Source organism: Sprattus sprattus (assembly GCF_963457725.1).
Source record: "Sprattus sprattus genome assembly, chromosome: 14".
Taxonomy (NCBI): domain Eukaryota; kingdom Metazoa; phylum Chordata; class Actinopteri; order Clupeiformes; family Clupeidae; genus Sprattus; species Sprattus sprattus.
This window is the reverse complement of record NC_137912.1, coordinates 28,500,684-28,525,520: the sequence shown is the minus strand read 5'-3', so window position 1 is coordinate 28,525,520 and position 24,837 is coordinate 28,500,684. Positions and strand designations below refer to the sequence as shown.

At 40.0% G+C, this 24,837-nt stretch overlaps 1 protein-coding gene across 1 annotated transcript in view; it reads right to left on the bottom strand.

Moving 5' to 3' along the window:
* Positions 1 to 24,837, bottom strand: part of LOC308374943 (long-chain specific acyl-CoA dehydrogenase, mitochondrial-like) — a 60,694-nt gene that overhangs the window by 2,632 nt on the left and 33,225 nt on the right. The window contains exons 2-8 of the mRNA XM_080850937.1: positions 23,839 to 24,021; positions 22,610 to 22,747; positions 15,558 to 15,722; positions 12,649 to 12,715; positions 6,920 to 7,084; positions 6,739 to 6,840; positions 6,531 to 6,644 (exon numbers count right to left, since the gene is read on the bottom strand). Coding sequence (XP_080707063.1) covers positions 6,531 to 6,644; positions 6,739 to 6,840; positions 6,920 to 7,084; positions 12,649 to 12,715; positions 15,558 to 15,722; positions 22,610 to 22,747; positions 23,839 to 24,021 — 934 coding nt within the window. The remainder of the gene's footprint in view (positions 1 to 6,530; positions 6,645 to 6,738; positions 6,841 to 6,919; positions 7,085 to 12,648; positions 12,716 to 15,557; positions 15,723 to 22,609; positions 22,748 to 23,838; positions 24,022 to 24,837) is intronic.

The following is a 24,837-nucleotide window of genomic DNA, read 5'->3' as shown; positions in this document are numbered from 1 at the left end:
TTGCCTTCATGTGGATGGTGATCCTTTTCAGTTGTGGAAAATAAATCAGTTCAAATTTCCTTAGATCTCAAAGCATGCACTAAAATATCTCTGTGTCCCTGGAACCTCTGTTGCAACTGAGAGAGTTTTCTCCACTGCAGGTGATATTGTGACTGCAAGTCGTTCTCGTCTTTCCCCAGAGAATGTTGACATGCTTGTCTTTTTACAGAAGAACCTCAAACTAAAAGAATAGAATATTTTTACAGGGTGCTAACTTGATATTGCACTTTGTGGCAAGTTTACATTTTATGCTTCTTGTTTGTATCAAAGGGCTGGCATTTCCTGTAAGACTGCAGGTAACAATAAGGTTCATTATTCTAATATTTTGTATGTTGCACTTTATGTTGTTAATGTTTACATTTTTAAATGACCTGTTCATTACAGGGGTCAGGGAACGCACTCCCCTGAAGTGTCATAACAATGTTGCCAAACTATCCTGACTTGATGCTGCACTTTATGTTTATATTTGATATGGTTTCAATGTAATCAAATATCTATTTGATACTGCACATTATTATATGGCAACGACAGTACGAGCATTCTGATTGGCTAATGTGTAGTCATGCCAGCCGCGCATTGACGTTCTAGCCGGTCTGCGGTCTGATAAGTATTCTTATTGCACACCCCATCAATCTTAAAAATGAGTGATACCATGTACCAAGTACTAAACATTACATCCTTAAAAATTAGCGATATACCAACAGCCCTGAGCATGTATTGATAGAATCAGGACTCCTATTATGAAATTATCTGAGAACAGGAAGCCAGTTGAATGTCGTGGTAACATGACAGTTGACAGAATTCGCGAACATTTTGATATCGGGTAATACTTTATAGGACTTCAGAAGCAGCGAAAATGTGTTATTGAAAGTGATGATGAAGACTTGACTACTATAGTTTAAAAACCTTGCGTTTAACTGTAAATTAAAGCCATTTAAGCTGAGCCCTGTTGTCCGTTTTCTATTGATCATTGTAACTTGAAGTTAGCAAGTCATTTTTTGCTAGGCAACACCTGAAACACTGTGTCGTGAGAAGACTTGAGAGCTGAACAAAACGACATGTTTTCTATTTACAATTACCGTTTATTTTCAAAATGAAAAGAGCTTAAATGCCATATAATAAACAACTTACTAACCTCGACCGTTCGATCATGCAGGTATATCAGACTTCGGCCCCGCAGCATCGCTATCGCTCGGTCGATACCTTACGGCCTCTGTCTGATATTTACCTGCATGACCTCACTCTCGGCCAGTAAGTAGTTATTACAGTACCACCTCACCAATTATTGACAGAGGACAAGTTGGGCAATTGTCCACCGATTTCTTTGATACATTTTGTGATTTATATCTAATTGTTTGTTGTCGTTTGTTCTGTTGTTCTTTAAGGGTGTATTTATAACAGTTTAGTATTTTCTAGGGTTTAAGTGTGTGAATAACAATGTTTGTTGTTTGAGTTTATTGAATAATGTCAATGTTTACATTTAACATTACTTTACAGTATACTGCACTTTACTATATTTAATATTGCCTGTTTTTGACAGAAGGCCAGAATAGTGTTCCTTGTTTAAAATACATTTTGTGATTTGACTTAATATGTGCCTTTATTACATTTAATTGCATCTTGCATTGTCTCTGCAAGTGTGAATAGAAGCACCTTGTTGACTTGAAATAGAAAAGACAAATATAACCTACTGCGTGTTAGCGGCAGGATAATATTGATATATCGAAACCGAAGCGTTACCGTGGCCCAAAAACCATGATACAAACCGAACCGTGGCCACACTGTACCGTTGCATCCCTACACTATACTATACTATACTATACTATACTAACTCATCACCATCTGATACATTATAGCACTAAACTATACTAACTCATCACCATCTGATACATTATGTCTCTATACCAACTCATCACCATCTGATACATTATAGCACTATACTAACTCATCACCATCTGATACAGTATAGCACTATACTAACTCATCACCATCTGATACATTATAGCACTATACTAACTCATCACCATCTGATACATTATAGCACTGTACTATACTAACTCATCACCATCTGATACATTATAGCACTATACTATACTAACTCATCACCACCGATTATTCGATTTTTCTCGATTCTGTCTAAAACGATTCTCTCTCGATTCAGAAAAGTTCATAATCGATTTTGTAATAAAAAATAAAAATAAAAACTTTTTTTTTTTTTTACACATCCATTTTATGTTGAAATGCAATCTGCATCGATTATTGGATTGTTCATAGAAAGTCAAAATTGTGACAAGGAAAAACTTTTTCTCTAATAAAAAATAGAGAAGGTAATTCATCTGTTGATTTTCTTTAATTATCAAACACAAAGTAGGAAGTGTAGCAAAGACTCTGAGTAGCAAACTCGAATGTTTTAAAAGTCGAAATAAAATGGATGGATTTTTTATTACTAAATCGATTTAAAATCGATAATCGATTTAAAATCGAATCGTTGACCTCTGAATCGATATCAAATCGTGAGGTGCCAAGAGATTCCCACCCCTATACTATACTAACTCATCACCATCTGATACATTATAGCACTATACTAACTCATCACCATCTGATACATTATGTCACTATACTAACTCATTACCAGCTGATACATTATAGCACTATACTATCTCATCATCATCTGATACATTATAGCACTATACTATACTAGCTCATCACCATCTGATACATTATAGCACTATAATAAACTCAGTATAGTGTGTATCACTGTGTGTATCACTACCCTGGATGGGTAAAATGCAGAGATAAAATTCAGAGTGTGTGTGTGTCACTATCTCTGCCGTAAACAGACACTATATTGGCTCATTTCCATTTCATCTGATACATTATAGCACTATACTATACTAACTCATCACCATCTGATACATTATAGCAATATACTATACTAACTCATCACCATCTGATACATTATAGCACTATACTATACTAACTCATCACCACCAATTATTCGATTTTTCTCGATTCTGTCTAAAACGATTCTCTCTCGATTCAGAAAAGTTCCTAATCGATTTTGTAATAAAAAATAAAAATAAAAACTTTTTAAAAAACATTTTTTACACATCCATTTTATGTTGAAATGCAATCTGCATCGATAATTAGATTGTTCATAGAAAGTCAAAATTGTGACAAGGAAAAGCTTTTTCTCTAATAAAAAATAGAGAAGGTAATTCATCTGTTGATTTTCTTTAATTATCAAACACAAAGTAGGAAGTGTAGCAAAGACTCTGAGTAGCAAACTCGAATGTTTTAAAAGTCGAAATAAAATGGATGGATTTTTTTATTACTAATGCCGGATGACAACATGTTTTACATCTAATCGATTTAAAATCGGAACGTTGACCTCTGAATCGATATCGAATCGTGAGGTGCCAAGAGATTCCCACCCCTATACTATACTAACTCATCACCATCTGATACATTATAGCACTATACTAACTCATCATCGTTGACCTCTGAATCGATATCGAATCGTGAGGTGCCAAGAGATTCCCACCCCTATACTATACTAACTCATCACCATCTGATACATTATAGCACTATACTAACTCATCACCATCACCACCACCATTATAGCACTATGCTAACTCAGTATAGTGTGTATCACTGTGTGTATCACTACCCTGGATGGGTAAAATGCAGAGATAAAATTCAGAGTGTGTGTGTGTCACTATCTCTGCCGTAAACAGACACTATATTGGCTCATTTCCATTTCATCTGATACATAATAGCACTATACTATACTAACTCACAGGGCCGGAGTGGGGTCACTTTTCAGCCCGGGAATTTCAGGCCCAAGACCGGCCCACTTTTTCCATGGTAGTGGAAATTGGATAAATGAAGCCACAGTTCAGCTCTTACTATCCTGTAGTTTTTTTTTTATTAATACCATGGTTCAACAAATAATGTAAAGGTTAAATAATAATCCATTCAAGCTAAGAAGTTAATGAAAAATATTTCACAATTCCACAAGGATAGGTTGATAAATTAACAAAAGCAGAAATAAATGAATAAAGCATTTGAAACATATCCAACTCTTCAACAAGGAGGCATATTGAACTAATGTTTACAGTTCAACTCACAGTACAGTATAGTTACATTGCGAATAGCACCAACAGCATCTACACTACAGCATCAGTAACCACCTGAGCAATGCACTGGTTTCAGCCACTTTATCTACTGTATAACTGTGTCGTTGCTTATAGACATGAGGATTTCCTTCTCTGTGCACATTAACATGAAAGCCTCCAAGTTGTCCGGACTCAATGAGCTTCGTAGCCTATTCTTCACAAATGTTAAGGTTGAGAAGCTTCTCTCACTTGAAATCTGTGTGATGGACAAAGTCAACAGAAACTTTGTCCAAAGCTAACCCAATGACATGATAAGCATCTGTGAGGAGGTTGTACTGTGAGAGTATTACGTGGACACAAATGGCACAGTTTTGCAGGAGGAACAGGTCCTGCTTTCAAGCTCCATCTCTGATTCTTCCATATATGGTAGTCCGCCACTATCCTCCTGACTTTCCTGTGCCACCTCACTACATGCCCTGATAGTATAACCTTCAAGAAAGGACCTTTTCAGTCTCTCCCAATGGTATGCCAAGCTAGACAGCTCAGTTTGTAATGTGCTAACAGTAGCTCTGTCATCTAACGTAAGCAGACATTTGCTGATTTCCTGGAGTGCTGAGTTAGGGAGCCCATTTATCTTTATTTCAGGAAAGTTTTTATTTTTTTCTGAAATCCTCCTATCCATGCTACCTGCCACAGTGTCCAGAACAACATTATGGACATTCACCTCAAAGGCAGCATCAGATGAGGCTACTGGTTCATCATCTAAAATCTCTCCTGGCATTCTTTTCTTTCATCAAGTACTGTCATATACTGCTCTTTCTTACATTAAATACTTTGAATTCATATGGTTTACTATGTTATCGAATTCATATGGTTTACTCTGTTATCCTCTCTACCTGTACGTGTAATCATGGCCTCCTCATTGCAAATTTCGGGCTCATCATTTTTAGCAGGAGTCATTTTACTGCATACACAGATCAAGTTTGAGTTTTTGCATAATATTTGCGAATCTATGGATCGCCATGCATATATTGGGTCTAAAAAGGCTAATTTAATATTTTGCTTGCGAATAGGTTGACAATGCTGCTGCAACGATATTAACCAACGCTACAACGTAGCCTTTACCTCCCATCCATCCTCCCTGCCTCGTATCGTTGCGGTAGGGCCGGCCCAGCCTATCTGAGAAAACTTTTTTGGAAAAGACGTGCTATGGACCCAACCAACTGTATTCGGGAGGGGAGAACTTCCTCGCATGGTAAAACCCATGCAGAGGCTGCTGTGTCATAATGCACAACGTGTGTAGCCTACTTTAAGAGAAGATGGACTAACGTGACAAAAATAAATAAATAAATAATAATAATAATTACAAATTAAATTCTCGACCGGCCCAGAAGTGAAGCGGCCCATCGGGAATTCTCCCGATTCTCCCGATTACCCACCCCGGGCCTGCTAACTCATCACCATCTGATACATTATAGCACTTTATTACACGGCTCTTCTTAATGCTGTAGAATGCTCCATTCACTTGAATGGGGCTTCCCAACGTTCTGCGGTCCGTTATTAACCGATAGCGGACCGTTGCTTTGCAATAATGACCGCTGTCAAGGAAAGTGGCCTTTTTGCCTCTGATTCACGTCTTTCGTAGCACTCCGCAAGTAGTCCGGTAACTTATTAATGGAGTTTCAGCGGACGGTTGAGCAGCTGTGTTCTAAAGAATGTTTGTTAAATGTTTGAAGTTCAACGTCTTTGACGAACTATTTCTCTGCTTTCTTTTTAATACTAATGGTAACAAATAAATTGTAAAGAAAACACACTGTGTGAAGTTATTTTTTTGTGTTGGCAAGTAGCCGTATAATAAGCGGGATAATGTATAGAACGCCGGTCATTGTCGGGAAAATAGGCCCCTTCAGGGAGAAGCAACACCCCTCCGCTTCACGTCGGGGTGCTGTTCGCCCTGTCGGGTCTTATTTTCCCGACAATGACCTACGTTCTATACATTATCCCTTACATACTAACTCATCACCATCTGATACATTATAGCACTATACTAACTCAGTACCATCTGTTGGCCTTGAGTACACTATGGTCGTGGATATTGTTTCGTTGTAGGCAATATCTGTGGAACTCAGTTTTGGCATCAATTGCCAGTAAACGGTATCCTTCACTCCCACTGGTAGTCTCTTCAGAGTCAAGATTAGATTAATTTAATACCCTTCCACTTTACCAGTCTCTGGTTGTCCACTGTATGTATGGGCCAAAAGACTTCTGCAACAGTACTTATAGCATGGTATTAAAGTCTCTGTCCACTCAGTCTTCCCCAACACATAATGAATAGTGAATATGTTTATGTGTATACAGTATATTACTACACACCTGGAGATGTGCGATGGTTTTGCCAAATGCTTTCCTTTGCGTGACATAGTTTCTGGTCTCCTCAAACATGAACTCACAACTGGCAATAGCCATAACAGCTATCAGCAAGCGCTCCTGAGACACACAGAAGAGAGAGAATGGACCATTTCTGTTATATACTGTATATATATTAGCAAAAGAATATGAGTTTGGTTTTGTTTGTGTTTACCTGTGGAAGTTCATTCATGAGGTAGTAGAAGCCTCTGTTGACCTCCCCTAGCAGAGCATCAGCTGGAAGACGCACATCCTCAAAGAAGAGCTCTGCAGTGTCCTGTGGACAGGGGCACGGTTAGAAGACTGGATGATCACATTGTGTGGGTGTGCTGGTGTGTGAGTGTGTGAGTGTATACCTGAGCTTTCAGGCCAATCTTCTCCAGCTTGCGCCCCTTCTGAAAGCCCTTCATTCCATCCTCCACTAGGAAGAGGCTGATTCCATGAGCTGCTGTACGGGCCTCACGATTGGTCACAGCAACCACTATCACCAGGTCACTCATCCATCCATTGGTAATGAAGACCTGAAACATCAGGGGTGTGGACACGCACACACACACACACAATCACCAGGTCACTCATCCATCCATTGGTAATGAAGACCTGAAACATCACCAGTGTGGATACAGTTGGGTTCAAAAGTCTGAGGCCACCTCAAAACGCTGATATGTTCATGCAAAAATGGAAATATCAGAAAGTATGATGAATGATAGATGAAAATGTAAATGAAGAATAAATATTTAGGGTTGCACACTATTTCTGTAGGTCAGCTGCTTATAAAGGCATGCAACCGAAGAGAAGTAAAGAATTTTCTTCTTAACTACATTCGAGAATGAGGTCCATTATTCTTGTATATTATATAAAGTGAAATCTACATATACACAGTCAACACTTTCCGTAGGCAATAAAATATGGAATCAGATCAATGCCATAAATATTTTGTAATCTGTAATATAGATTTTGTATCTGTGAAACCATCTACACTTTCAAAACCTATCTACAGATACGGATATCAAATACGAAATGTATCTACACTTTCAAAAACTATCTTCACTTTCAAAATCTATTTACAGATACGGATTTCAAATATGAAATGTATCTACACTTTCAAAAACGATCTGCACTTTCAAAAAACTATCTTCACTTTCAAAATCTATATGCAGATATGGATTTCAGTTACGGATTTCAGTTACGCATTGCGGATACGGAAACGGATACGGATTTCAGTTACAAATTACAAAATCTTTTTGGCACTGTTTTTACTTCCTTTCTAAAGAGCCAATCAGAGCTTTTGGCAGATTTTCTAAAGCGCCAATCAACACATTGGATCCTGTACTGACTAGCCAATCAGCGGCGCTAGCTTGCTGGTAACTGGGAAAGTTGAGTGAAACGTGTATGCAGCAGTCATGGATCAGAGACCGAGAAATGGCACAAGTAAGAAGTCCTATATTTGGAGATGTTAATAAAGACATTGTAAAACGCACAATCATAGTCAGTGGTTTTCACTCCACACTTCGTTCCACCTGTTTCAAAGATCCTTGTCGTTGTATGGAAGATATTAGGATCTGCTTTGGTATCTAACGAAAGCTAACGTTAGCATTTTCGTGACCGATATCCTATTCACATTTAATTAAGTTAACCATGAACAGTATTCATATGACCCATTATCACGATGAGAACATTTAGCAGACAGACTGCTATTGTCTTGTTCTCCAGACACATGCAAAGTGATGGTGGGGGTATACCGTTAAGTGCATATGCATCCTCAACAGCTGGAAATTGACCAGCCTGATTTCAAAACCACCTTGCAATGTCATTTTCGTTTCTTTTCATGGCACTTTGGGGTAGGCTATTTGTAACCATTTTATGAAGTCCTTGAAAACGTTTTATTGTGTATTTTTTTGTGGAAGCGAGTTTTCTAGCGTCTTTTCTAGTGGATATGAGACCAATTTCTTAGTTACAATGCGTTCTGCAGCCAAGCGATCTCTGAATCGCCAGAGCCTAAGATTAACTAAATAGTACAGGTGATCATCAGCCCTTTGGGCCAGACATAAGGCATGCTTGTTTAACTTCCCCCACGGCGTTCGTACACCGAATTGTATTCAAACCGTGCGGGGGAGACCCCAGATCTCTCCCTAAGCAGAGCGGTGGCAGATTTAGGTTATAACTAGGGCCGGGACTCGATTAAAAAAATTAATCGAATTAATTAGAGGCTTTGTAATTAATTAATCGAAATGAATCGCATTTTAATCGCATATAAATATTTGACCTGAGAACAGTGAGAAGTAATTTTTTTCACATAGATTTTTAGTATACCATTGAATAATGACTGAATACATAAGCTTAAGCAACAAAAATATTGTTTATTTTTGTTAAAGTCCAACAGACCAGTGCAATTTATGCTATTAAGTGTAGCAATACCACATTTAGAAATGTAGTAGGCTACATTTCAGAAATTCAGGTAGCCTATAGATAGGTAGACCTTCTGTGAACTATAATGCTTTGGGGTTTTTAAGTAAAACACAATACTTTCAAGTACATTCAGAATATTGTTAGACTGTTAGAAAACATCTCTGGTGGAGTGTTGGTTGTGTGTGGATTGTACCCGGAGTCAGGCTTTGCATTGAGGTGATACTCGATGTGCTGCAGTGATATGCGAATTCCTTGTTGCATAGCCTGCACTGAACCATTTTCTTATCGACGCTTCCATCCGTTCGTTTTTTGTAACAAAATGTCCCATCCACTGACTGGGCCAACCAACGCGGTCTCATCAGCTTCTTTCTTCATGTTCACTGTGCGCCACTGGTTTGTTGTTCAACTTGTTTGAACCGAATTTATCCGCGTTAGTTGTTGCGCCAGTATAATCGGTCCGTCTGAAACTCATCCAGTGAGAAACGTTCCGCGGTGCAAAAATAGATACGATTAAAATGCGTCAATTTTTTTAACGCATTCATTTTTGTGTAATTAATTAATCTAAATTAACGTGTTAAAGTCCCGGCCCTAGTTATAACTATTGAATAATGAGCGGGCCAGCAGTTGCCAGCAAGCTAGCGCTGATTGGCTAGTCAGTACAGGATAGAATGTGTTGATTGGCGCTTTAGAAAATCTGCCAAAAGCGCTGATTGGCTCTTTAGAAAGGCTGTAAAAACAGTGCCAAAAAGATTTTGTAATTCGTAACAGAAATCCGTATCCCTATCCGTAATGCGTAACTGAAATCCGTATCTGCAGATAGATTTTGAAAGTGAAGATAGTTTTTGAAAGTGTAGATAGTTTTTGAAAATGTAGATACATTTCGTATTTGAAATCTGTATCTGTAAATACATTTTGAAAGTGAAGATAGTTTTTGAAAGTGTAGATACAGTTCGTATTTGAAATCCGTATCTGTAGAAAGGTTTTGAAAGTGTAGACGGTTTCACATACTAAATCTATGTTACAGATACAAAATCTATATTACAGATTACAAAATATTTATGGCATTGATCTGATTCCATAATAAAAGGCCTACTAAAATAGCCTACTACTTGATACTTTGACACCACTCCTAGGTTCTCATTACTTTTGAATCACAGGACATTTAGTAACTCAAAAGAGGGGAAAGAGGAAATGGTGGCAGGATTAGCAGCAGCACCAGACAAGTCCAGAAATGACAGTGAGGGAGAACAGGACATTGTTGCAAATAACAGTGGCTATTCTGGTATTAAAATGTTCAGTTCAGAATGTAACACAGAAAATACACAATAATCGAAATGAAGTTCATTTTATTAAACAATGACTTTAAGAACTGCACAAGTAATATCCTTAGTGCATCAGAAATTCTACTTTTTTTTAACAAGAAAGACGTTGTTGTATTTGTAGTCGGCTGCTTGTCCTTTTCAATTCTCCTTCCTGGGTATAGACTTTAAGGGGAAAGACTTGTCTGTTATGATCACATATGGCATAGGGCCAAATGCATTCTAGATGGAAACGTGATTAGCCGAAAACAGGCACATTTTTTGGCAGATCTGGTTTGGTACACACGAAAACGATGTTTGGGACCCAGAATCCGGTTATTTTCTGAACCAGGCTCCAGAGTGAATACATTTCAAAACGCCTGCGTATCTGTTTCTGTGTACAACGACCTGCATATTCTCTGAAACGATGATGTCATTGCCCCTACGTGAACGCCCCACAACCCGCCTCACAACTCAGGCTTAAACCCGCTGCGTCACTTAATAACAGCAACAACAACAACCATGGCGGGCGGCCTACAGGCTTGCGTTCGTGCTGCAGCAGCTACAGTGTCTGTTGGAGGGCCTTGGCCAGGTGTGAATGGGCAAAAATGCTGCAATCTCTTCGATACAAACCACCCACATCAATTACCACAGAAACCTATAGTCTGCATTTACTGCAGCATGTAGGACAGGTAGGTTGTGATTTAAGTACTGTGATCCTTAATTTGTAGGTGCCGGATGACAACATGTTTTACATCCAAGGCACTAATACAGTGAGGAAAATTCAATTTCTCCTGGAAAAAGCTGGCTATGTTAAGCCAGAGCTCCTCAGTTGGTATTGAGAGAGATGTCCTCCTTCTCCTAGAGCCAATTGCAGTTGGACTTTTGCAGTTGGACTTTCTATTTTGTCAACTGTGTAATGCTAAGACAAAAGCCAGTAGAAGTTCATTTTGAATGAATCTTCAGTGCTGCGAAATCTGTGACAGAAACAAATAAACATTTGTGAGTGTGTTGCTGAGTTTGAAAACCTATGCTATGACTGTGTTACTATTTCTATTATTATCCAAATGCCCAACAGTCTCTCCCCAGATTTTTTGTCGGTTAGGTTGACAGCTCAATTGGTAATCAGTCAGTCATTTAGGCCTATAAATCTTATCGCGTGAAGTGGCAGGCCATATCATTTACTTTAAATTACTTCAAATACAGCAACAAACATTGTAGCTAGCAATCCATTGCAAATGTCCATAGTAAAGTGTACTTTTGTGATAGCCACTGCCTGAAAATTATGTTTAATGTAGCTACAGTGTTCAAATGTTTACACGATCATGAAGCATGGTTATACTGTATCTAGGCTTCAGCAGTTCAATGTTTAATCCCTCACCACAAGAGAATGGATTAGGTTACCATAGCTAGTTAAAAGTTAATATAGCCTTAGCAATCTAGTTTTATTTCATTTTTCAAAAGCTTCAAAGTTTTGTGTCAACAGGCCACTAGTTGAGGCTAGAATGATCAGAATGACCAGTCAAATGAAAATTCAAAAGGTAAATCAAACAAACTTGTCTGGGAATTCCCTGCCCCTTCACTGCATTTCATTTGCTCAGTTAGTCTGGCAAACTACTCATCAGCGATCCACTTCACTCACGTAATTGGACACGCCTTTAACCAATCAGACCAACGATACTATACAACGATACAACGATCGGTAATAAAGCAAACACATATTTTTTCTGTATGAATTGTTCCAGGGCAAGTTTCTGTTCTGTTTTCAAAGAAAACTTGCCTTATCGAAGTTTTGCGGTGCTTCGGCGGCCACCATGTCCAATGTTTAAAAACTCTCCGTGCAGTAGATTTTGTAACGTAGCCGTGGTAAGTTTAAATCCGCCAATGGCGCGCCAGGTAGCCAAAAGCCAGTTTGTGATTGGCTCCAAGGATTCTGGAAATCTTGAAATGAACGGCTATCCAAAGTTGGCCAGACCCAGTGCAGAGGCAAAATCAATTTGGCCGGAAGAAGTGGGGCGGGACTTCCCAGACTACAAACAAACATTACCTCAGGCAAACTTCTAGATGCTGCTACAGGTCAATCAGCTCTCTGATGCTTGACGTCGGTTTCCTCAGACACGGCTAGGAACTCCAGAAGAGCCTCAAACTGAGACTGCACCGCTGCCATTGAGCAAGGTTTTGTGAATAAATCGCAATTTTGACCTTTTTTGTCATCCCTGATATGCAAGGACACCTTCACAATTTGTACTGCTTTAGCAAAAAAAAATGACCTGGGCCTATGCAAAAGCATGTGTATGAGTATAGGTGGTAGTATGTCAGAACAAACTGCATCAATGTTACCACACCATTATGGGAGAAACAAGTAATTTCATCCAAACCTTGTTTCCATTTAGTATCCAGTCACTGCCATCTTTCTTGGCATTGGTTCGCACACCCTGCAGATCACTGAACAAAATAAAAAGCAAACGTTTTTACCTGAAGCAAACACACACACACACACACTCACAAACAGCTCCTATGCAAAAAAAGTTATCACACTTCTATTTAGTTCCATATCATTTGAAAAGAGCCATTAAAAACATGAACATGTCACAGCGCAGAGCAGGTCCCTTTCACAAGGTTAGACCCAAGTAACTATGCAACTAAATGTTCCTATAAAACTTTTTTGTGCTAGACTAGAAGCAGTTAAAAGAATGAGAATAAAAACCAGCAGTCAGTTGAGTGCAAGTTGTAATCTTTGCCTAGTTCAGGTTTACAAACTATTAATCGGTTGTTACCACATGAATTGTTTCAACTTAAAACTAAGTTGTGACTTAAATCCTACACCTCCTCATCCATTGTTAAAAAGTTGATAACATGGCTATTTTAACCATTAGGAAGATGAAATTCAACACGGTATATATCAAGATGAGTTCAATTTGGGGCCTTACTCAAACACTCTCCCAAGGGAGAGAAATGTAATAGTCCTTGTTCCTCTTGCAGATTGCACTTAGATCACACATTTGACTTGGCTGTCTTGATATACAGTCCTAATACAGACAGGTTTTGCCCATGTTCTTCAGTTAACACTAGCTGCCCTCCAGTCTACATTTAGTTTCCTGACAACTTAGCATAAAAATCAAGACAGTTTGAACGTACTGACAAGGAGATATATTTGAGGGTGACTTTATTGTGTATGCACTAGGAGGTAGGTGAATATGGCCATCTAGAGGTGGTTGAGACATGACTTTACTAGAATTACTAAAACAGAAAATCATTAAATGGCTCCAACCCCAGGCTCCTATTTCAGATCATGCAATTACAATTTGATATTCTGGAATGTAGCGGCTTTATGGATTCTTGCTTGGAATCGGTGCTTGTACACTATTTATGCTGATGGCTTAACTACTGGCATATTCAATGTGAACATTTTAAAAGGTGTACCCAGGGGACAGACCTGCAACATGATTGGTCAGAGTGTACCCAGGGGGACACACCTGCAACATGATTGGTCAGAGTATAGCCAGGGGACACACCTGCAACATGATTGGTCAGAGTGTACCCAGGGGACACACCTGCAACATGATTGGTAAGAGGGTCAAAAATGCCCCTAGGTAGCAGCGCTTCAACTTTGCATGTGGCTACATGCTACTGTAACCTATTATTGCCATGAGAGGTGTGACGATGTGATCGTCCCTGCTAGGGGTGTCACGATACCAAAAATTCAGTAGTCGGTACCAATACAAAATCGAAATGTTCAGTGTGGTCACAGCGAAATTTCAGCTGTCACTCGCAAATCATCTTATAGGCTACATTGAGTCTATGGCATCGAAAAAAATAAATAAATTGGGTAATCGTGTTTTATCAAACCAATTGCATATTTATGTGTAACTATATTAAACTAGGACATTCTGTGAATTTCCCTAGTTTAGTCCTGATACTTGCAAGATACATGCTCTCTTTCTCTCTCTATCTCCTTCTAACAAAGGTAGGCTATAGGCTCACGTTAAAACTACAGCATAGCTAACCTAAACTACGTACATAACTGTTTTACCCGAACATGTCCTCTTTTCGAGACCTAAATAATGCGTCCGGCAGGGATTACAAAAGCGTCCGGGATTTAGCCTCGTCGGATATTTGTGTTTCTCGGGGTGTTTCACAAACTAATATTACGTCTTTTGGAAAGGGTATCTCCCTTACGTTCCACCTTTTTGCGCGTGCTTTCATTGGTCGACCGCCTTCCCAGTGTTGCCAGATATGATAATTATCCTCCAAAATAGATACGATACGCCATTTCCAGTCTGACAACACTTTACACCTGGCCGCCTCCACTAGTTTGATCGTTTACAATAATAAATGGCAGATCTCCGTGTGAAAAACATGTCAAAACTTCGACTGGAACACTGAAGCGTATACTGCCCCCGTCAGTTCCAGAAGAACTGGAGCACCGATTCTAACAGCTGGCACCGGCGCATACGGTACCTACGGAACTTCAAAAAAATGGGTATCGTCGGTGTTTTGCTATTTTAGTACCGAAAGGTATCGTAAGTTACGGTTCTCGTGACATCCCTAGTCCCTACAGGTGAATGTGCTCTCTGGGTGCCATGCCATTGAGCCGGCTCTTTGGTGTGGCGGTCAGAGCGCATGTTTGGCACCCCGTTGACCCGGGTTCGAGTCCCAGTGGGGTGACCACGCTCTCCCTTCGCTACAAATGGTGTCAGAAGTGGGATGCCCTGCTGTGAGGTCATCGGAAGCGCAACCATGAACATTTGTGTTGTGTTGACCCCGTGTGAAGGACCCCATGGTTGGGTGAAGCTTGTGGGGGGTGCTCTGGATGGGAGAAGCATGATTGGTGTATGCTGAGGAATGCCTGTGTGTGTGAAGTGTGGTAGTGTGTCGATGTGATCGTCCCTACAGGTGAATATGCTTTTTGGCTGCCATGCCATTGAGCCTCTTTGGTTTGGCAGTCAGAGCGCATGGTTGGCACCCCGTTGAGTCTAATCAATTTAGGGATCGAGTCCAGGTGGGGTAACCACACTCTGCCTTCGCTACAAGAGGTTTTAGGAGAAGCTGCATAATCTTACACATACAGTCCACATGTATTTGTGTGGTTTCTTCATAATCTATTGATAATTTTGTTAACATCCTAAAGTCTTTCACTTTAAACACTACATATAGGATGTTTGAAACTAAGGAGGTATTTCAATCCTGGATTCACTGCATTGTGCTTCATTCCTGTAAGGCATCTAGTGACAAGCCTAATTTTAGATAAGATGAGACTGGACTAAGATAAGGGAAACCTGGTCACCTGCCCGCTCCTGGTTCCGTCATGGCAATGGCTCCAATGGATTTCCCAGCAACCATTAGGGGGATGAATCGCTCAATTTGAGCTTGGCTGCCATAGTGACTGATGTATGGGATCACAATGTCAGAGTGGAGAGAGAATCCAGGCCCTGAACAGTTTGAGTACATCCTAAGAATGGCAAAAAAGAAGATCAAAAAATTCACACAAGAATACATTTGTTTCTATATTGAAATACATACACACTGTATACACACATAAACACTATTCCTCCACCAATGTTTCTAGTACAGATCCCCCATGACTCTTTGTTCATGCCCTTACAGGAGATGGAGCTCCCCATTACACGCCTCGCCTCATGGATACCTTCACAGCTGCTGAGGTTATCAAACGATAACTTTTTAAATATTAAATAATTATTTACAGTGCCTTGCATAAGTATTCAAAAAATCTCAAAAAAGCCAGCTTTAATGTCAAAGTGAAAGCAGATTTCTACACAGTAAGGTCAATTAAATAAAAATATGTAATGTAAAATAAGTGATTGCATAAGTATTCACCCCCTTTAAATAGACTGACCTAATTCAACAGAGGTCCAGCCAATTGGTGCTATTAGTCTCAGAATTAGTGAAATGGGGATCAGTGTGCATTGAATGTGTCTCAAGTGATTGTTGTATAACGACAGCTGTGTCTGGAAGGTCAATTCACTGGTAAGTATTCAGTAATCAGTATTCCTGGCTACCCTTACACCATGAAGACCAAAGATCACTCCAAGCAACTCAGAGCAAAGGTTATTGAAAAGTATAAATCAGGGGAAGGATACAAAAAATGTCCAAGGAACTTAACATCCCTTTGAATTCTGTTTAAACTGTCACTCAAGAAATTGAAGGAATTTGGCACATATGTAAATCTGCCTAGAGCAGGCCGTCCTCACAAACTGAGTGACCGTGCAAGAAGGAGACTAGTAAGAGAGGCCACCAAGACACCTATGACTACTCTGAAGGTGTTACAAGCTTCAGCAGCTGAGATGGGAGAGACTCTGCATACAACAACTGTTGCCCGGAGACTCCCACATGCCTTTTGGCAAACTGTAGTCCATATTTTCTCTGGAAATTTACTGGAAACTTTTCGCCCCTTTGCAACCCTAGTTCCAATCAACCAAAAAGTAGTCAGATACAGAAGCCTTTGCAGAGCAGCACAAATGTATGTAGTACACATAGGCAAGTGTTATTAAGTTATTCAATGTAATGAGACGTCTGGTAGTTCTCAGCCCTGAGGAGAGGGACAGGGCACTGTTTGAATGGCATGACAGTGAAGCCACTGGAGGGCACCCTGCTGACCAGAAGACCACACAGAAAGTTATAGAAAACCAAAGCTGTAGCACCCACACTACACCTATCAAGGCCAAGGACTTCACATCATTTCACATACATTTCAACAACCCCCGAAAGTTAGTTTGCATAGCACCAGGCCACAGCCATCAAGGTGCCACCTGGCCTTTTGTTTATGTCGAGGAGCCATCAGACATGGTTCCTGGCTTTTGTGTGTCTTGGACACAGAGACATTAGGTGGCCTTTGTCTTCGTCCATGACAAGATGGCTGAAGCCAAAAGGTTATTAGCATTTATATGGCCATACCTGGCTATAGCCCCAGTCAAGCTAAACCTCCAGACACACCCAACACCTCCCCTTTACATCAATTGTTATTTCCACACTATAAATGCTTTTACATTTCTGTAATGAATGAGAAGAAGAAGCAGAATACCAACTCTTCATCAGGAGACGTGCCTCGTGCATGCTTGTGCTGTATGGAGCTGACCGTGGCTAGTGTTTGAATAAACACATTCTTAGTTATTCTGAACAAGCTAACTTGAACCGAGCGTGGACATCCGACGAATTCACGCAATCTTTCAGCACTTACGAAGTAGATTTACAATACGCTTCTTCATGTCTTTTGGTAACTTCTGTCTACCACTCGCAAAGCAATGGACAAGAAGAGCGATCTAATCAGAACATCGAGCGCCATCTTCCAAAGTACTGTAATGAGGAGCAAAATGACAGATACCTTTAACACGTTGTTCATTCCATAAACACCGCGAACCAGCCATCCATGGAGGTGAGCCCATTCTTTGCTGTTTGTGGGGTACTTCCCAGCTGCAGCACCGGTCCACAGCTGGCTTTGTGATCGACGGCAGTGACAAGAGACCTTCTTGCTGAAGCCCATGCCAAGGTTCAGTAGAACATTTCAATTGCCCAAGGTAGACAAAAGGCAGAATTTGAGCTGAAGCAGAGGCCGAGTGAGAAAGGTTTTAAAGTCAAGGAGGGGAATGAGCAGTGAAAAATATCGGAAAGACAAAAATGGTTAGAATAGTCAAATACAAACCACAGATTACCTCTAAAGAGCTCCAAGAAGCTCCTCAATGCTGATGGTCTTATTGTACATCGTTCCACAGTCCAGCACAGTTTGCACAAGGACAGCTCAATGGAAGAGTAAAGCATAAAAATACTTTTCTATGTAATCACCACAAGCAGAGTCCCTTGAGGTATGCAAAGGCTCATCTTGACAAGCCCGAATACTTTTGGAATAAAGTGCTGTGGACAAATGAAACTAAGAGAGTTATTTGGTCACAACCATAAGCGCTATAACTTGCTGCCTGCTGAAACATTTGGTGGAGGGTCCGTCATGCTTTGGGACTGTGGCTAGCACAGGAAATGGAAACCTTTGTCAAAGTTGAGGGTTGCATGGATTCCACCCAGATCAGCAGATTCTTTGAAACAATGTTTAAGACTTAGTCAGGAAGCTGAAGTGACGCCAGGGTTGGTTGTTTCAGCAGGACAACGATCCAAAGCATTGATCAAAATCTACCAAGGAATTCATGCAGAGGCACTGGTACAAGGTTCTAGGATTGTCATCCCAGTCTCCAGATTTGAACTTCATTGAAAATGTATGGTATGATCTGAAGCGGGCTGTCCACGCCCGGCGGCAGCCATCAAATCTGACTCAACTGGAGACATTTTGTATGGAGGAATGGTCCAAAATACCTGCAGCCATATTTCAGGGACTTATCAGTGGCTATAATATTGCTTCAGGTCTGATGAACTTTTGAGTAAAGTATAACTGCCCATGAATGCTATTTGTTGCACTAATGTGAACTGTGATGACTCCTCCCATGCTGCATGTTTGTGTGATATATTTATAACAATATAGTTAGAGCTCTTCTTGAGGCTAGCAGGTGTTTATTCACTCACTCCAGGAAGGCCAAGAACATCAAGCCAGGGTGGAATGCATTTGTAGCTAGCCATCATGCTGAGGCCAATACAGACCATAGGGCTTGAGTAATAGCTGGTAGGCCCAGGCAGGGACCTGACCTTGATTATAAAAAGAAAATGAATGCTAAGTATAAATATGCTCTGCGCTATATAAAACAAACAAGAGCAGGTGCTGGGTGCTCACTCTATGGCTGATAATATGCTTAACAACACATCACTAGCTTCTGGAATGAGGTAAAAACCCTTAATAGGGCTAAAGCATCTGTTCCATGCAGTATAGAGGGGGTAACTGATGTAGTGGCAATTGCTGACCTATGGAGGCGGCATTATGCAGAGCTGTTTAATTGTATTAAATAGACCAAGAAAGTATTTGTTTTATCCCCAATGATGTTCTCAGTGCCATAGGGCAACTTGCAGACAAGAAAGCTAGTGGCCTGGACAACATCACAACAGAGCACCTAAAGTTAGCTGGGCCCAGGTTGGCAGTGCTATTGTCTATCTGCTTTATTGGGAGGAAGAGCGTGGTAATGGTCTGTAGAACTAAGGAGGACATGGATATTAAGGTCCCAGACTTTCATCTTTCTGGGGAAGCTCTGGGGGTGTCCAATAGTACCAAATACTTAGGGCACATTATCACAGACACGTTGGAGGATGATGCTGTCATGTTCAGACAGAGGAGATTGCTCTATGTCCAAGCTAACATGTTGGCTAGAAATTCCACCACTGTACATTTGAGCCTACTGCACCCCTCTCTATACAGCTCCACTCTGGGTGAATTACAAGAAGGAGAGCTTGCGTAAATTGAGAGTAGCCTATAATGACTGTCTTATGATACTCCTGAAGAGACCCAGGAGTACTAGAGCCAGTCAGCTGTTCTGTAATATGGGTCTAACCACCTTCATGGCCTTGCTGAGGAACCTTACCTTTGGTAGTGGTACATGTACTTTTTAAATAACGATAACTTGCTCAATTTTCAACCAATTTTTAAGCGGTTTGGTTTGTTATAAACGTCAGCAATGTAGTTATGACACTGATAACTTATGAACAATTATAATTATAACCATGGGTTTTCATATGAACAGATAGGTGCAATGAATACACACATGCACAAGGTATTTATGTAATTTATGTTAAATCATTATACTCAGCATACAGAATGGCAACATGAGATAAATGTATACTTTTAAAATAGGAATATTACTTATATAATAAAATAATTTGAATTATTACATGTTTAGTTTAAACAAGTAATAATTCTGTAGTAGTAACTGCTACTAGATACAAATGCTGATGCTGGTGTTTTCACAACAAATGCAATCGCACTTTAGTTCATATGGCAGTACATTTAAAATAACAGTGTCAAGTTCTAGGAATTGACAAACTGCACTGAAAGTGTTTTCTGGTTTCTCACTCTAACGCTACGGCTACAACAGACGCGGAAATTCTGCCGTGCGGAAATAGAACGTTCACCAAGCGGATATTTTATTGAACCGGCTACACCGGATGCGTTAAAAATGAAACCAATATCGGTTTTGCTGTCTTTGTTTACTTATTTTATCAATCAAAGTTCTTCAATATTCCTTAATCTAGTATGAAGTCTACAGAAATCCGTTATTCAAACAAGATTCACGTAACGTTTCATTTATGGCAGACTTGGTTACCAAGCAGACATCAACGAACATAAACCATTTGAAACTTGCAGTGCCTGCAGTGACTAGACGGAAGGCACTTGCTTTAGGCTACTTCTAATCCTCCAGAGAATAAAAACGTATTTCCTTTGATTGTATACTAAAATATTATCAATCAATAATATCCATAACTTATTAAATGTATTCATAATTAGCTCATAAACATGAAGTGCGATTTTGTCTCGTGTGGTGTACAGTTGAGACACCCATTTAAACCCATTGATGGTGACTGACCAAGCATTACAAATACATTCAACTTTCTTTTAAAAGACAACTGGACAAAATAAAGCACAAGCATAAATCCATACAGGCTACAAAACATGGCTAGCCAACAGTCACACACATTCATATAGGTACATATACACACACTGCATGCCTGTTTAATTTGTACTATGAGGTAGCATAGGCTATATCACAATCAAGTTGTAGGCCTACCAACTGTACCCGATCTCCCACCTTGCTTATTTAGACCCCAAGATAAAACATTGTTATAATTTTCATATTTGAAAAGACACCCATTAATAGGACAGGTCTAATATCAAAAATATAACATTTTATTTTCATTTGCTTTGTTTGTTGTCTGACTTCTAAACTGCTGATCGCGGATACAGTTGATACATTGTGTCTCAACTGTACCCCGCTGGCCACCTCACGCTTTTCGCTAGATTATGCAATGACCCTGCAGGGCATGATGGCATGGAATATGTAGATTTATAGTGCACAGTTTAACGTGTTTAATGATGTAAGTTGCGTTTGTTGATGAGGTAAGGTTAATAACATATTCATTGTAGAAGGGACACGATAAAATCAATATCTTAGGTAGGCTAGTAAAAAAAAAATTCGCCGATATCTCCATCGCTGGTGGGGAGAGGCCATTTTCCATTGACTGGTATCCTGCTTTATTTATTGGTGGCACCAATAAATAAAGATTTGGGGGAAAAATGGCGGCGATTGTTGTTGTTTATGATTTTCTATCAGTTCTCACCACACAACGACGTCTCATCTTTGCTTGAATGTCGATATGTAATGGTATGGAGTTATTGAAACTTACTACGTGTAAAAAAAGACTAGAAATTGAATGTTTATTTTTAAGCCTCGAAAGTTGCACTGGGTGCCTTTAAGCTTATTGGCAAATTGAACAATTTTTCAGCTATTTGCAATAAACAAAGTAATTAACAACAGTTGAAATAGTTCAATAAAACTAATATTACCATGGTTTTCATCCAAGTTCAACACAAAATGCTACTTTTAATCACTACTGCAGTCACACCTGGTACAACCAATCGAGGGGTTCATTAGTTCAGGTTTGCTTGAGATAGAACACATAAATACCTGGACTGGCTAGGGGTTTGTTGAAATTGTTGTTTGATTGCATGTTAGGAATATGGCTTAGTCAAAAGAATTGTCCAAAAAGTTTAGAGAAGATATCATTGCCTTGCACAAACAAGGAAAAGGACTGAATGTCCCTAGAGATACAGTTGGAAGCATAGTTCAAGTTCAAAGTTGAAGGAACAGTGGCTACACTACCTGGACGTGGCAGAAAGAGGAAGCTATCAGCGGCTGCCACCAGATTCCCGAGGAGGCAAGTGGTCAAAACTCTTTGAGTGACTGCAAAACACCTGCAGCAAGACTTGGTGGCAGCAGGCACTGAGGTTTTGGTTTGCACAGTGAGGCGCATACTAAACACTGAAGGGTTCCATGCCTGGACTCCAAGACGCACACCACTACTGACCCAAAAGCACAAGAGAAGTCGGCTGCAATATGCTGAAAACCATATAAATAAGCCACCAAAGTTTTGGAATTCTGATTGTGGAGCGATGAAACAAAACTGGAACTTTTCAGGCCTATGGATCAGAGGTATGTCTGAGGAATAAGAATGAAGCATATGCTGAAAAGAACACCCTGCCTAAGGTGGCTCAGTGATGCTTTGGGCTGCTTAGTCCACAATGATTACAGAGTACCCTATTATAGTCCACAATGATTACTAGTCAGCTACTGGAAGAAATTGAACATGCATATCCTAGTTATAGCTGTTATACTGATGGTGACACATTCTGAGAAGGAGAGTCCAGCCCCATAACTGGAGATTAATAGAAATACTCACTGTTCCTCCCACACCACAGCAGCAGACTGCAGATCCGCTCCAAGGCCTCCATGTTCCTCCGGGGTGAAGACTCCCAAGAGACCATACTCTCCTGCCTTCTCCCACACCTCTCTGCTTACCTGGCCAGCTTTTTCCCACCTACACCAACATTACTTCAGTTAGACAAAATTGCTAAAAAAAACATCAAAACTCATAACTCAAGGCTCTAAACTATGGGCAGCGAGTGCATGACCGGTTAAGATTGATGGCTAGAGGCATGATGGCATGTTTCTGTTACTAAATATAGTAAGTAACCAGCAAAGCCTAACAGAGAAAAGAAATGTAACAATAAGTTGGTAATAAATACAATTGTAGGCCTAGATGAGGTCAACTTATTACATTTTTGCATTTATGTCACACCGAAGAAAAAAGATGTGTATAAGATATTTGTCACGTATGTAAGGCTATTACATTATTAAAGGCACAATATGCAACAATTATGCTTCAGGATTAGGGTTAGGATAAGCAGTTTAACCTTAAAATAACAGCTTAAAAAAAATTGGGGCGCTACAATGACTTTTAATATGGAGAATTGCGTCCGTGCCAATGGCATAGCAGGGTCGATAGGCATATAACTGCGTTCTGTAGTTTTGCCTGCCGATGCCCGCCGACCTGACTTTGATTACCTTCTGCCGATCTAGTAAGTAGCTTATTTGCCGGCTTGCTTAGTCTTGTGTTGCATATGATTGATGTTTGACTGTGTAAGGACAGTCATTGAGTAATTCGTTTGTCATAATGTCAAAGTCAGCACATTTCAAGAGATTTCGTTAGTTTTAGCTGCTAGCATACCTTTAGCGAATAGCTATTAATCCTTAATGCACCTTTAATAACCTATTATTAATACGTTTTGCCTTTCCACCGTTGTGTATTTTCTCTGAGGGGTTGAGGCCTTAAGGCAATGGAAATTGTTAATCACACTGCATAAATAGATGAAATGAAAGTAAACTTAATGTGTAAGTGCATTTATGAAACTAAATCTATATGTAAGTGCATTTATGACACTTAACTTAATGTGTACGTGCATTTGTGAAACTAAAGTTAATGTGTAAGTGCATTTATAAAAGCTTAACGTAATGGTAAGTGCATTTATGAAACTAAACTTAAATGTGGAAGTGCATTTATGAAACTAAGCTTAAATGTGGAAGTGCATTTATGAAACTAAACTTAAATGTGGAAGTGCATTTCCTTACTCTTTATGGTGTGGCATCACCTCCTCCTCAAAGAACCTGCGCACACTCTTACGGAAGAGGTCATGTTCCTCAGAGAAAATCTGCCTTGTTCCAATATCCATCATGGACTTTGCACTTGAGGTTTCAAGACGATAGGAGTCCACTGTTTTCTCTTGCTTGGAATGAGTACCCATGTGTTGCAATCTAGGATAAAGAAAAAGACATTTTGTGAAACTAAGAACTGCATTTTCCAACCTGAGACATTGTCTGCTTGAGAAAAGACTTGTTTTTCACCTTCTGGGGACTGAGACCCGTCATGAAGCTTAGAGGTAGTCTGACATGCCTTGACATACTGACGCATATTGACAGATTTAGCAAAGTTAGTGTGAATTCTAAAGAAAACATCCCCGCTCCACTCATCACCATATAACATCAGGACAATATTGTACAGTAATAGCTACTGCATCCAGGAGTAAGGAGGAATGCTTTCTACAGTTAAAGCTGATAGCTACAATTTGCTGATGACACCACTGTGACCGAACCCATCTCAGGAGGCGACGAATCAGCGTACAGAGATGAGGTACAGAAACTGACAGTGTGGTGCTCAGACAACAATCTGTCACTGAACACCACAAAAACTAAAGAACTACTTAATCTGGACTACAGAAGGCAAAGTGCAGATCCGGCCTCACTCCACATCAACGGGGACCTTGTGGAGAAGGTCCTCACCTTCAAGTCCCTGAAGGTGACCTCTCATGGTCACCTCAGAGATAGTGAAATGGCACAGCTGCGACTACACTTCCTAAGAGTACTCTGGAAAAATCTGTAATCTGACAGTGGCCTTCTTTGGCACCACTAACGAAAGTGTACCAACCTACTGCATCTCAGTGTGGTACTCCAGCTGCACTGCAGCAGACAAGAGAGCCCTCCAAAGGATCTTCAACACAGCCCAAAAAAATCACTGGCTGTTCACAGCCCTATTTTTTAGCTAGTAGTTCTATTGTAGTGATGTTGACCTCT